The sequence below is a fragment of the Anopheles funestus genome, chromosome 3RL (assembly GCF_943734845.2).
Source record: "Anopheles funestus chromosome 3RL, idAnoFuneDA-416_04, whole genome shotgun sequence".
In the NCBI taxonomy this organism is placed as follows: Eukaryota; Metazoa; Arthropoda; class Insecta; order Diptera; family Culicidae; genus Anopheles; species Anopheles funestus.
Window position 1 is genome coordinate 79,176,770 of NC_064599.1, and position 11,875 is coordinate 79,188,644.

The 11,875-nt window shown below is 43.8% G+C and overlaps 1 protein-coding gene across 5 annotated transcripts in view; it reads left to right on the forward strand.

Annotated features, from left to right (window-relative positions):
• Positions 1 to 10,675, forward strand: part of LOC125771543 (protein cortex-like) — a 33,889-nt gene extending 23,214 nt beyond the window's left edge. The window contains exons 2-6 of one of the 5 annotated variants that reach the window (XR_007419321.1): positions 7,608 to 7,739; positions 7,812 to 8,880; positions 9,954 to 10,073; positions 10,159 to 10,474; positions 10,557 to 10,675. Coding sequence is in view for 4 of the 5 variants with exons in the window: in XM_049442254.1 (XP_049298211.1) it covers positions 7,608 to 7,739; positions 7,812 to 8,880; positions 9,954 to 10,073; positions 10,159 to 10,400 (1,563 nt within the window). In the remaining variant the exon portion in view is untranslated. Of the gene's footprint in view, positions 1 to 7,607; positions 7,740 to 7,811; positions 8,881 to 9,953; positions 10,074 to 10,158 lie in introns of all 5 variants that reach the window. The other 4 variants (XM_049442257.1, XM_049442254.1, XM_049442256.1 and 1 more) reach the window with 4 other exon arrangements.
• The last annotated feature ends 1,200 nt before the right edge of the window (positions 10,676 to 11,875 follow it).

Here is an 11,875-nt window from a genome sequence, read left to right on the forward strand (position 1 = left end):
GCCCCCCGGACTGCACATTGGGAAGGGATGAACAAACGCGACTACCGTCTGTGCGATGGTGTATGCTGTTGACCATACCCCGAGGGGGGAGGACAAGCGAAACGTATGGTCAATGAGTGTTTCCCCTCTCCAGCTGAACAATTAGGTATGATCGTCACAGTTGAAGTGTTTTCCAACGCATATGAGTTTACCTAACCTCGACGAAAACGAAGTTTGAAAGGCGTGGTTTATAGATCATCCATTTTTTTTTTTCAAAAACATCACAACCATATTTGGAATGTTTTAACAGGATAATCAGTTTATGATACGGATCAAGACATTAAACATGACGTGCGTGTGTCCATACCATCATCATCATCATCATCGGCATGAAGGGAAACACGGTAGAAGTGTTTAACCAGATTTATTAAGCTTCAATTAATCAACTTCATGCTGTTGGTGATATGAGACTGCAGATATTTTCAAATCAGCCTGCAACAACGGGCCTCACGCTGGGAAGCATAAAGAGCGTCTAATATCGGACCATGATTGAGTGTTCGTAGATTGCAGGATAGTTTGCATGAGATCTCCATTCCAGTCAGGCGTGGTTCGGCAAATGACCACACGGTAGGGATGATTCTTCAAGTGCTCTCATAACTTATCTCCTCGAGGCTGTGTAAAATATTGCCTTGTCATAGGAATTAATAGAAACATTGTCTTTACTGTGGCTAGACGTGATTGACTTTTATCGGCAATACAAAATCATCGATAGGGGGTTAAATGTTTAACATCGTTAACATCGGTTTCGATGTTCATTTTATAGGTCAGCTGTTCTCCTGAAGTCATGAGAAATGATTGCCCGGAATGTTTTGTGTAGAACCGTAGAACAAGATTAGGCCATTTTTGCCAACTATTTGCAATCTCATTCTAAAGAAGAATTTTATTTTCTTTGTTTACTGAGAGAATTCTTGGCACAAAGATTTTAGCTTAAACTAACCTTAAACTCGACCAACTTCAACAATTTAAAGAGAATAATTCAATCATATCATTTGGCAATTATATGTTAATAAAACAAATTAACCTCCTGGACAGTTCAGTCCTTTCTGCACATCCGTTTTACCAAAAAACTATACCTACCACCGTCACGTTTGCGTACCTTTCAATTTTTTGGTAGCCCATTTGATGTTTATCACTTGATTGATGAACGTCATTATGAACAGGCAAAAGTGGAAGCAATCGAATAAAACTCTTCGCAGCAGTGCTTCGGTACCCCCTTACGGAGGTTAAACGTGTTTGATTGATGAGCTTCGCTTCCAGCACAATCATCGAACGTAATGCAACAACAACCAAAAAACAAAATCAATTAAATGCCTTTTTCTTTGGTTAACCTTAAGTAGCTCAGTTTAGCTCATTTTTGTTTCAACGTATCACTAACTTCGCTAAGATTGGTTTAGAATTTCTTTTGCCAAAACAAGCAGAAAGCAACACGCTGGAAGAAAACAACATAAAATGGCACAGTTTCAGGTCATTTGATTGATTGAGTAGGAGTTGATTTCATTTTAACAGCAGAGTAGCTCTTACGATTGCGAAGGTGAAATTATACACCGATTCTTATCAAAACTGGGCAACTGGATCTTGTTGCTACTGGGCAAAAAAAATTAAAAATGAATAAAAATAAAAATTGCATCCGGTTCTACCCCGACCTCGTGCTGTTCATTATCGTATCCATAAAAGCACGCAGATCGAATGACGGGTGTGCCCACAAAGGAAACAACTTAATGCGTAACCAGCAGCGGCCCAATCGAACAGGGGTTTTTTTTCGGGAATCTGATTTATATGTGTGGTAGCTGATTTTGGTATGCTGATTACGAAAAAAAAATCATGTTACCGGTGGTCAATAATAATAATTAAACGAATGCAGGTAAATTAACACATCGCGCTTTTATAGTGTGATTGGAGGAAGTCCCTTTCTCTTGGATTGGATTGAATTGGCAAACAGCCCGAGGGAATGAATTGCTTCATTCGTTCTCGTTCCATCGGTTTTGTGCTCGAATATGGAGTGGATAATGCAAAGTTTTTATTGGAACGAAAATAATATTTGATTAATCAGTATAAAGGCATTAAAATTATTTGACAATCAGAACTACTCCATGTCTTGAGTAGTCTTGTAGATCTACTGAGACATCACTATATCAACAACTGATTACGATTCCTTAAGATAATCACACTCTTATTGCTCAGATTGCCCTCTCCAATGTAACCTCAGCGCAAATGCTTATGACCCAGTAATCATACTCTGTGGCTGTTTTTTTAGCTTTAATTAAACATCGTCATACACCAATCGTCATAAACAGTCTCATCTTGATGCGAAGCACGACCCTGCGATCTCACAACATGCAGGTGGGAATGTTTTAATGATGGGCAAAATGAGGAGTAAATATCCACACAGACAGACAGACAGGCAGTCAGACAGGGCGAACATTGAGTCGTGGTTGTGCAGTGTAATAACTTAATTACAGATGAAATGGTATTCATACCATTTAATGCGTCAGTCATCCAAGAGATGCCATCCCATCGCTGGAAGAGTCTTCCTATTAATGCCTTTTCCAGCCTTTGTAGAAAAATGCTCTCTAAGCTTGTTCCTTCTTGATGCACCAAACCCTCACGCTTATGATGAGACAATACTGACCACAGACAACTACTTCCCGTTCGGAAATGGAACAGGTTTTGTGGCGTTGTTGGGAAACGAGTACGACGATCGGTGTCGGAAATGCACAAGCACAAACCTCAAGCGTAAACCGTAATCGATTCGCATACATTTATACTGACGAGCGATCGTTTGCGGTAAATCGAACATTTAACAAAAACATTAACGCCTTCCAACTGCCCTTTCCCTTCTGCAATTGAACGGTTGTTGAAGCAAGACAATACTGGGTGTATCAGCTTTATATAAGTTGATGAGCCTTGGTAATTACTCACAAACAGGAAAAAGTCACCCTTGTTAATTGGTTCTGCTACACCAGGCGTAGGAATCCTCCCGGGTGACAGTCTTCTTTCTTCAAGCTTGAATTAATTCAACAATGCGCTTCGGGGAGCACGATCACGGAATTCCAGCTTCGATCTTTATGATATCGATATTCCTTTTTCTTCCACCGAGTCGTTGCCATTTCTGCAGATGATGGATCTTCCTCTTGAGGTCTCTTTTCTCTCCCGCAAACACCCTTTAAACTGATCATGCTTTTAATTAAAACTTGTGAAGTTATGCTCGAGTGAAATAATTAGTCGCTTTTAACTATGCTCACTCAGCTCTCACCGGTCGCCCTTTCGAGTCGCAGCGAGGTTTGATTTCGAAGCATAAAATTCCTGCTCTAGAAGCTCGATCGAAACCTCCTTTTTTCCTTCATCATCCTCATCAGACGGCGAAAAAGATGGCTTTTTATCAGCTCACGTTTATCATTCGAAAGTGATCGTCGGGGTTGAGTTAGACGTGAGCAGCTTGGACAACACTCCTGCAGGCTATCAGGTAGGGCTTCGTGCTTTCTCGGATGGGGAGTTTGCGTTTTCTATGCTCAAGAGGACAAAAAAAACTCCGACCGACCGATCGGTGGGTTGGCTGATAGAAGGGGTTGTTATTAAAATTCAATTTAAAAGCAGTTCCGCAAGGCACTTTAGCAATGGCATTTGCAAGCCGAGGTCGCCTCAAGTCGAAGGTGATAGTCAGCAGCTATTGGCCCCACATTCTTTCTATTTATGGTTATGATTGTGAAGCAGCTAGTGACGTTTTGACGCAAAGAATTAATCAATGCTTTAGAGGAAGATTAAAAAAAAGTCTTTCCAATCGTTATTTTTCGTAAAGAATTTCGTAACGCACAATATCCCACAAAATCATGTCATCACGCTGATCCAATTGTGAGTGAAAAAGTGTATCCAATCTGGATGAAAACGTCCCCCAAACGTCCCCGCAGCAGATACATCCAATTTTATGCCTAACCAAAGCAACACCTTACGGTTAGCTTTTACTGTAACGAAATCCGATGGTCCGAACCTGCCTTTCGATATATTCCATTCAACATGATCCTATCCGCATACCTTCCTCTACCATGCTGCAGAGCAATTCCTCATCGTAAACGAGTTTTTTTTTGGTGTGTCCAGACATCATTTCTCTCGTCTGATCTCGTTTTCGACAGGACAGGCCTGACCGAGCAGAAAACAGAGAATCTATCATCTTGTTTCGGTACCGTGTTTGAATAGGCTAGTTCATCATAAGACTCGAGCCCCCGGGGGGTGCGGAAACCGAAGGTAAAGAAGTAGCAAACGGTAGGAATTCGGTAGATTGATGGACCCTGTCGGTCGGGAGTTAATATTCGGTTCATTTCATCCAGCCGGGACAAAAGGACTGTGCCTTCATTGTGGAAATCCAATTGTGTTCGAACGGTGGCAGTCTCGGCCTGAAGTGTATGCAAAACCTATCGGGCAGTGTTCGTTTTATGAGTCGGCTTCTGGACAAGCGGAACTGACAAGGCGTCAATTTCAAGCGCTTCAAACGTCTATTCGTGAGAAGTTGGTTCGTTACCTTTTTGGAGATTGAAGTCAGTGGGGTTTTTTTTCTCTCTTCATTGAGATTTAGTATTTTAATAGAATGCACGATAAAAACAACTTTTTCTTTAATTTAAATTACTTTTACTTACCTGGAAATAAAAAATAGACTATCAGAGGTTGACTGTTTTCTAAGTGGCCTACATCGACTGACTGAACTACCATCGCAAGGAGTGTCCAACGAACGGGAAGCAGAAAGAAAAGACCAGTTTCAACATTTCTTTGAACAGGTTTTTAAACAATTTTTAAACCTTTTGTTTCAAACGATATTATTGATTTGCTTCTCAGAAAATAAATTTGTTCACTTTCACACTTTATAAAGAAATTATTTTTCTTCTCCAAGAAAAAAAAGCGACATTGTTCACTCGAAAAAATATAATGTAACGTTTTTATATAAAATAGCTTTTGAATGTAGAATCACAATCACACTTTTGTTACTTTTCTTCGCACTCTCACATTTTTTTGGTAGTATTTTAAACAATTACTAGCTCCCATTCCGGTTAATAGAAACAATAAATTTCCGTTTGTTGTTCAACGACAGACATCACTGACATGCTTACAGTCACTCTGGTTTTCCTGCCAAACGCCTATATAATAACTTCCCTTTGCCGATCGGAAGTTCGATCACTCACTTCGATCAACACCACACTTAATCGCTCGTTCGCTACGAGTAGTACGATAGAAAATGGATCGAATCGGGTATCGGTGGCTGCATCGAGCCACCAGTGAAAGGTACGCGTCCGGTGGCACGTTTTGGGCACGGGCTGGGCTCGACCGCTTTCATCAAACACTGCATATTCACTAAACTGCACCACGCCAGTCCGATGCACCATATGCTCTCGATTTTTTTGCTGCTTCTACGCCTTCGAACGTGGGGCTCGGGATGCGACAAACTGCAGCATTCACTTCCACTTGCACGAATGGTTCAATTGTTCACTTGCAGTTGCAAACTAGGACTCCTTCGGACTTCGGGTCTGATCTCGTTTGTCTAGCGTACTGGCGAAGTAGGAAAAAAACAACAACACGGGCTTCGGGTTTCTCTGCACCGTTTGGTGCTCTAGTTCTCTCGTGGTTGGGTTGAATAGGCTTTTTCTCACCCTACCCCGTGTTTTTTGCGCTTCTCTTGGAGCCTCTCTTTAATCGATCTAAACAGCCTTCGTGCAGACCCCAAGAGCCCTTGGAACTTATGTTTTGAGTAACTATATAAGAGCATTAGATTGTTGGTAGGAGATCAAATCATAGCCCTCCTAGTAGCTTAACACAGCTTGCAGCCTCTGAGACAGTTTGCTCAATTTCTCTCCATCTTCTCAAAATAGATAAACTAATAGGAGAATATGAATCTCTCTCCAATCGGACTCTAGCCCAACTTGCCCGCTCTGTTCCAGCATCACGAAATCCCGCAAGTCCACTCGATCCAGCATCTGTAGGCTGGCTTTCGCACGTGTCTGCTACGGGCACCGTTAGTTTACCTTGTTCGCTACTTCGCTCCGTACGTCAGCGCAGCGTCAATGAACGCGAATCGGTTCGAACGACCTCCAGGAATTGCTCATCAGCTGACTCGTATCGCGTTTCAAGGCGCGGTCAGCAAAGGCACGCTTGGCACGCGTGTGCGCCCGGCACGAACTCCGCGCACTTCGGTCCATTCGGTGCACGCGCCGTTCTGCCCGTTTCGACACGATCGACACAACAGGCACAAGTCGAAAGAGAGTCGTCGAAAAAAGAGCGTGCCGCTCAGGGCAAGTGCTCCCATTGCAAATTTGGTCGGGCCACGAAGGCACGCAGCAGTTCGGGGGTTCGTCGCTTGAAATTGCAACGAAAGACTTCAATCGCTCGAACGATTTGCTGTGCGACTGACGCGACGGGTTTATGTTGTTTCTTCGTTTCTGAGTAATGGAATTAATATAAAAAAGGAATATTTGAATGATTATGCAAACTATTTGCCTTTGCTTACATATTTTGCTTAATATTTATTGAACAAAAATTAACTTATTGCTCATTGAAGCAACGGTGGTCTTATTTGATATTTTCATAATAAGCCAAAAGTATAACTATTAATTTAAATATACTCGAATAATTTGTTTTCTTTTCCTGTACATTGTGTGTGTATTTTTTTAAACACATTTCATTCCTGTCTTTTTATTTTCCAAAATTTGTAGATGTTGCTATAAGTAATTTTATTCTATGTAAAACTCTCATTCTGAACCTCATTTATCTTGCATGAATAAAGTTTGCATGGAAATTTTAAGCAACGTACTCATTTCGTACATGATTTTGCAACCTGCTAATCGAGAATCGGTGTACCTGTGTGTTATCACAGCCGCTCAGTACGGTACCAGCGCGATCGCCATAAATTACCTCAAAACCACGACAAAACATTAGCCGTGGCACGCGCTCGTGTGGACGTGTTTTGCACCGCACGCTTCAAAGCGAAACTGCCGAATGGGGGACAAGCTCAGGAAGAGAAAAATCTGTGCAACTACACTTGTGTCGCCCTGTTGGAAGCATAATTTATGAGGGCACGCTTGTACTTTGGACACGAAGGCATCGAAGGTCCCCAATTCCATCACGCATGCAGCCAAGTTGGGTTTATGGTTTTGCATTAAAAAGGGGAAATGGCGCGTTTTGGTGGATGTTTTTGGACATGACACGCACCAAGTGAGGCATTACTTTAAAAATCGGTTCAGAGTTGAACGATGTGGAGTGGAGTCGTTTCTTTCATCGTCTACACGCCAACGACTTGATTTTATTATATCAATGCAAAATATAATAAAATTAAAATGTATATGTCTTCATTTATATGGGCCGTTGGTGTATGTGATAAACGGTTCCAGTTCCACACAGCAAGACTGGGTATCAAATCTCATCCGGACCTTGCCGCCGTAGCAAGGACTCCGGCTATCCGGCTACGAGGTAAAAATAAGTCTAGTAAGGCAGAAATGGACGACATTACCTACCATTACATTAAGATGTCGTCAAGCTAAGAAGAGAGAGAGAGATAAAGAGAGAGAGAATACATGTCTTTCCTCCAACAGATTCAAGGGCCGGTAGATTTTCTACCAAACAGCTACGGAGATCGATTTATTCCGCGTCGTTACGCTCTGTCACGTTCGAGCCGCTTCAAGGCGGAAAGGAAACCTGAACGACAAATCGATCCAATGGTAATGGTACGTCAACTACTTTCTTTGTATGTAAACAAAACAAAAACAAACGATAATTCTATCCTCCATTCGTTTCAGAAGGATATACCAGGTTACTGGCGTACGCATCACTACTCATCTGTGCTGAAGAATATATTCGGGCTGGTTTCGAGAAGCGATAACATTCTATCATTCAGCGACAGTACTACTCGGCAGGTGTGTAGTCAGCTACCGATGAAGCGTACGTTGGAATGGGTCGCTCGTCCAACGTACAGCAACGTCCAGCGGCTGGACTGGAGCTGCTATCCGCGCACCAAACCGATTGGATTTATTGAGGCAGTGCACGATCTACCCAACATCAAGACGTATTATCACAAGATCATTGACTGGTCGGTCGCGGGACAGATAGCGGCAATCTTCAGCAAGAAGCTGGTGATCTGGACACCCAACACGGATGTAATTGTTGGACTGCGGGCACAGTACACAACATCGATCGCGTTCAATCCAGCCGGCGATAAGCTAGCGATGGCCATCTTTATGATGAACCGACCCTGGCTGGACATCCTGAACGTGGCAAGTAGTTCTGTCGGGAATGGTGCACTGAAAATGCTTGACCCACTGGAGCACCCGGTCAGTTGCCTTACCTGGGACGGAAGCGGCCAATATGTGGTGTGCGGATTCGGTAACGGTCAGATCTCGATCATTCCGGTGCAGGCGAAGAACCAGTGCAAAAGCCCGCCCAACAACAACTACTGCATTCACAAGGCTTTGATCATCGCGATCAAGTTTTCCTGCGCGTCCAAATACATGGCCACCGCGGATGATCTTGGCCAGCTGTACATCTGGTACTGGAACGCTGGTCACCTTACGCCGATTACGTGTTGGGCCAGCACGATGTGTGCCTTCTTCGACTGGCATCCGTGGCGCGAGGACGAGATCGTTATCGGTGAGTCTGTGGTGACTGGTGCCACACAAAATCCCTGTGCGCTCTCAAAAACAGGATGTTTAATTTTATTAGCCGACAGCGAACCGATCATGATCGCACTGTACCACGTACCGAGCCGCGAGGTGGTGTCGTACTATCGACGGCAGGACTGCGATTGTATCGTGACGACGCTTTCGTTCAATAAGATTTCCGGCGAGCTGGTCGTGTGCTATTCCTTCACGGGTAAGTAGTAATTAAACGTCATTACGCGATTAATCGTCTCGGCTCGTGCTGTGGGATGAGAAAAAACGGGGAAAGATTGAGATTTCGAGAGCACACTGGAAAGTGGGATGAACTTCGATGAGGTGCTAGCGACGACGCTTGTTCCTAATGACAGTATGTTTGATTTATTATCGAAGGTGTTTTCATCGCTTCGTGTTAAAGGTGCTGTAATCTGCAAGTTGATCCTTACATGCGTGGTTCACGGTGTTGTTCATTTTTGGTTGATATTTTTATTGATTTATTAGAAATGGGATATTCCAACTCTCAGTAAAATCGGAAGAGAAAGGAGGAAATAATAAATACAATATTTGGCAAGTGATAGGTTTTCTTGACGTTTCTAGAAGACCTACAAATTGAAAAAAAAAATCTCTTAACCTCTCATTGCAACAAAGTATCAAGAACCGGATCATCATTGTAAAGTGATCGATTGTCTCTTCATCGGAAATATTGATACTCATTTCATTTAACCGTTCACAACACGGTTTCCTTTCACCAAGAATCATCCATATTACACTTGTTTTAAGCGAAGATTTGTTTACCAAACCTTCAGCCGACCACTTACTCAAACTCGCCTCCACGCAGCAAAAACCTCATTTCGCGCAATGCACAATGTAATAAAACTAATAATCATGATCAAGTGCTGCACAAAGCTATCGAGCGAACCCGTGGAACCCGGTGCCCGGTCGCGTAATTATTGATATTGGCACAGAAACTCTTAACAACCGTCCCATAAAATCGTCCCGTCCCTTGTGGCCACCATTACGATTGGTTAGCGATATACACCACCAGAAAGGGCCCGTTGTTGCACTGGCCTTTTGCTCATTTCATCCACGATCGACGATGAGTGCGCACTGCGGTAAGGCACTCGTAAGGCGATCGAAATGGAAGCAATTTCCTCCGGCCAACATACTTTTTAATGATACAAATTTAATAAAGCAGCAAAAACATCGGCGGAGCAAAGGGCATCGATGCGGTGGATTGAATCTAATTCCTTGTTTTCTCTTCCCCGATTCTCCCCCGGGTTTGGACGATAGATATGAACAAGCAGCCCGAAATACTTGTGCTCGCCTCGATGGACCGTGTGGTGGATGTGATGCGCAATCACGATGACGTCATCGTACATCTCCTGTGGAGCCCGGATGGCAAACAGCTCGGTACTGGATGCTGTCTACACGGTGGTGGTTGAGTCTAGTTCGGAAGTATCCATTAATTCTGTGCTTTTTGCTTCCAAACTTCCAGCGAGTGTAGGATATGATGAAACGCTCACGATTTGGAACTTCTTCGGCATCTCACCGACGAACGAATGCAAAAGAAGGAAACTGCAATGTGAACCGATGGCCAGTGGCGGTAGCTCACGGGATGGTTCCGTTGCCGGTGGGCTAGCAGGTGGTCGGGATGTATCGCGCATCCACTCCAACCGTAACAAAGAAGCCACCTATCGTGATCTGGCCTCGAGTTTTCTTTTCAAGGCAATGCGCTGACGAAGGAGCGTTCGTAGTTCATGCCAAAGTCTTGCAAAGTTCCGTGGAAGTGAACAGTCATCGAATGCGAATAGGTAATTAAATTGGAGACATAAATAATTGCAGAAAGCAGAGCGAAATGAAGACAAGCCTTTTCCACCTACACTTTACGGGCAGGAGACAAGGAAATGGAAGTCTTTGGATGGAGCTCTGTTGCCCAAGGAGGAACTGTGCAATCCGCTGTGCGGTCAATCGACTGTTGATTATAGACGAAGAAATTTCCTTTTGTTATAAAAACCTATGTTCTTTCTTTAAATAAAATGTTTATTAAAAAAATGTTTAAATAAAAGACTTTGTTTAAGTAGCTTTCAAGACAAATCGAAATATTAACCCGATAAAAAAAAACGTTAGCTTTAACACATTGTTGGCAAACGTGTGACCTTTATGTAAAGTGAAAAATGAATTAATCGTGTAATATTTCCCTACACCGAACGTGTCGTTCGGCGCGTAATGCTGTACCGTGTGACAGAAAGCTTAACCACAGCTCGCACTACACTTTAGTGATGGGTAAATTACAAATTTTGCCGGAGTTGGATCGATCCGACTCCGTCGCCACCTGGAATCGGAATCGGAATGACTCCGATAGAACAAAGGGAGAGGTGGCGGGGGGAAAATTAGCGTCTGCAGAGGAGGGTAGGACCGGTTGGACCCATGGCTAGCCGGACTCATTCGGAATCGATCGGAATTGACCGGACTCCTTTGGACTCGGAATCAACCGGACTCGATCGGACTCGACCGGACTCGTTTGGACTTGGAATCGACCGGATTCGTTTGGACTCGACCGGACTCGTTTGGACTTGGAATCGACCGGATTCGTTTGGACTCGATCGGACTCCTTCGAACTCGAACGGACTCGATCGGACTCGACCGGACTCGTTTGGACTCGGAATCGACCGGAATCGACCGGACTCGTTTGGACTCGGAATCGACCGGACTCGATCGGACTCGACCAGACTCTGCCGGACTCGCCGGAGTCAATTTAATTTATTAGTCGTAGTCGGAATCAATTTTTCATACGCGGAGTCGGAGTGGATCCATGATTCCACTCCAGATTACCCATCACTACTACACTTCGCGAAACATTCGAAAAAGGTGCAGCACGTTAAACTTTTGCTATATATTTTGTACACCTGACAGTACCATGGCAAGCGGATCTGCCACCGTGCACCGCGCTCGGTATAATCAATTAGTAAAACTTCTACTTCCAAGCCTGTCAACCTTAATCCAAACTCCGCTCATATCGGGGAAGGAAAACCCCACAAAGAGCGAACCGGTGTCCACGGTGGTTACCGGTGGAACCGATACGATTAGGCAAAGTGAAAGCATTGGTTTATGGGGAAGCAAAATGTGAGCTTCATGTGATGTTGGGCTGGTAGCTAAATTTGATTTCTTGCGATAGCGAATGGGATGGGCTGCGGACCGTGTACGGTGGCTGT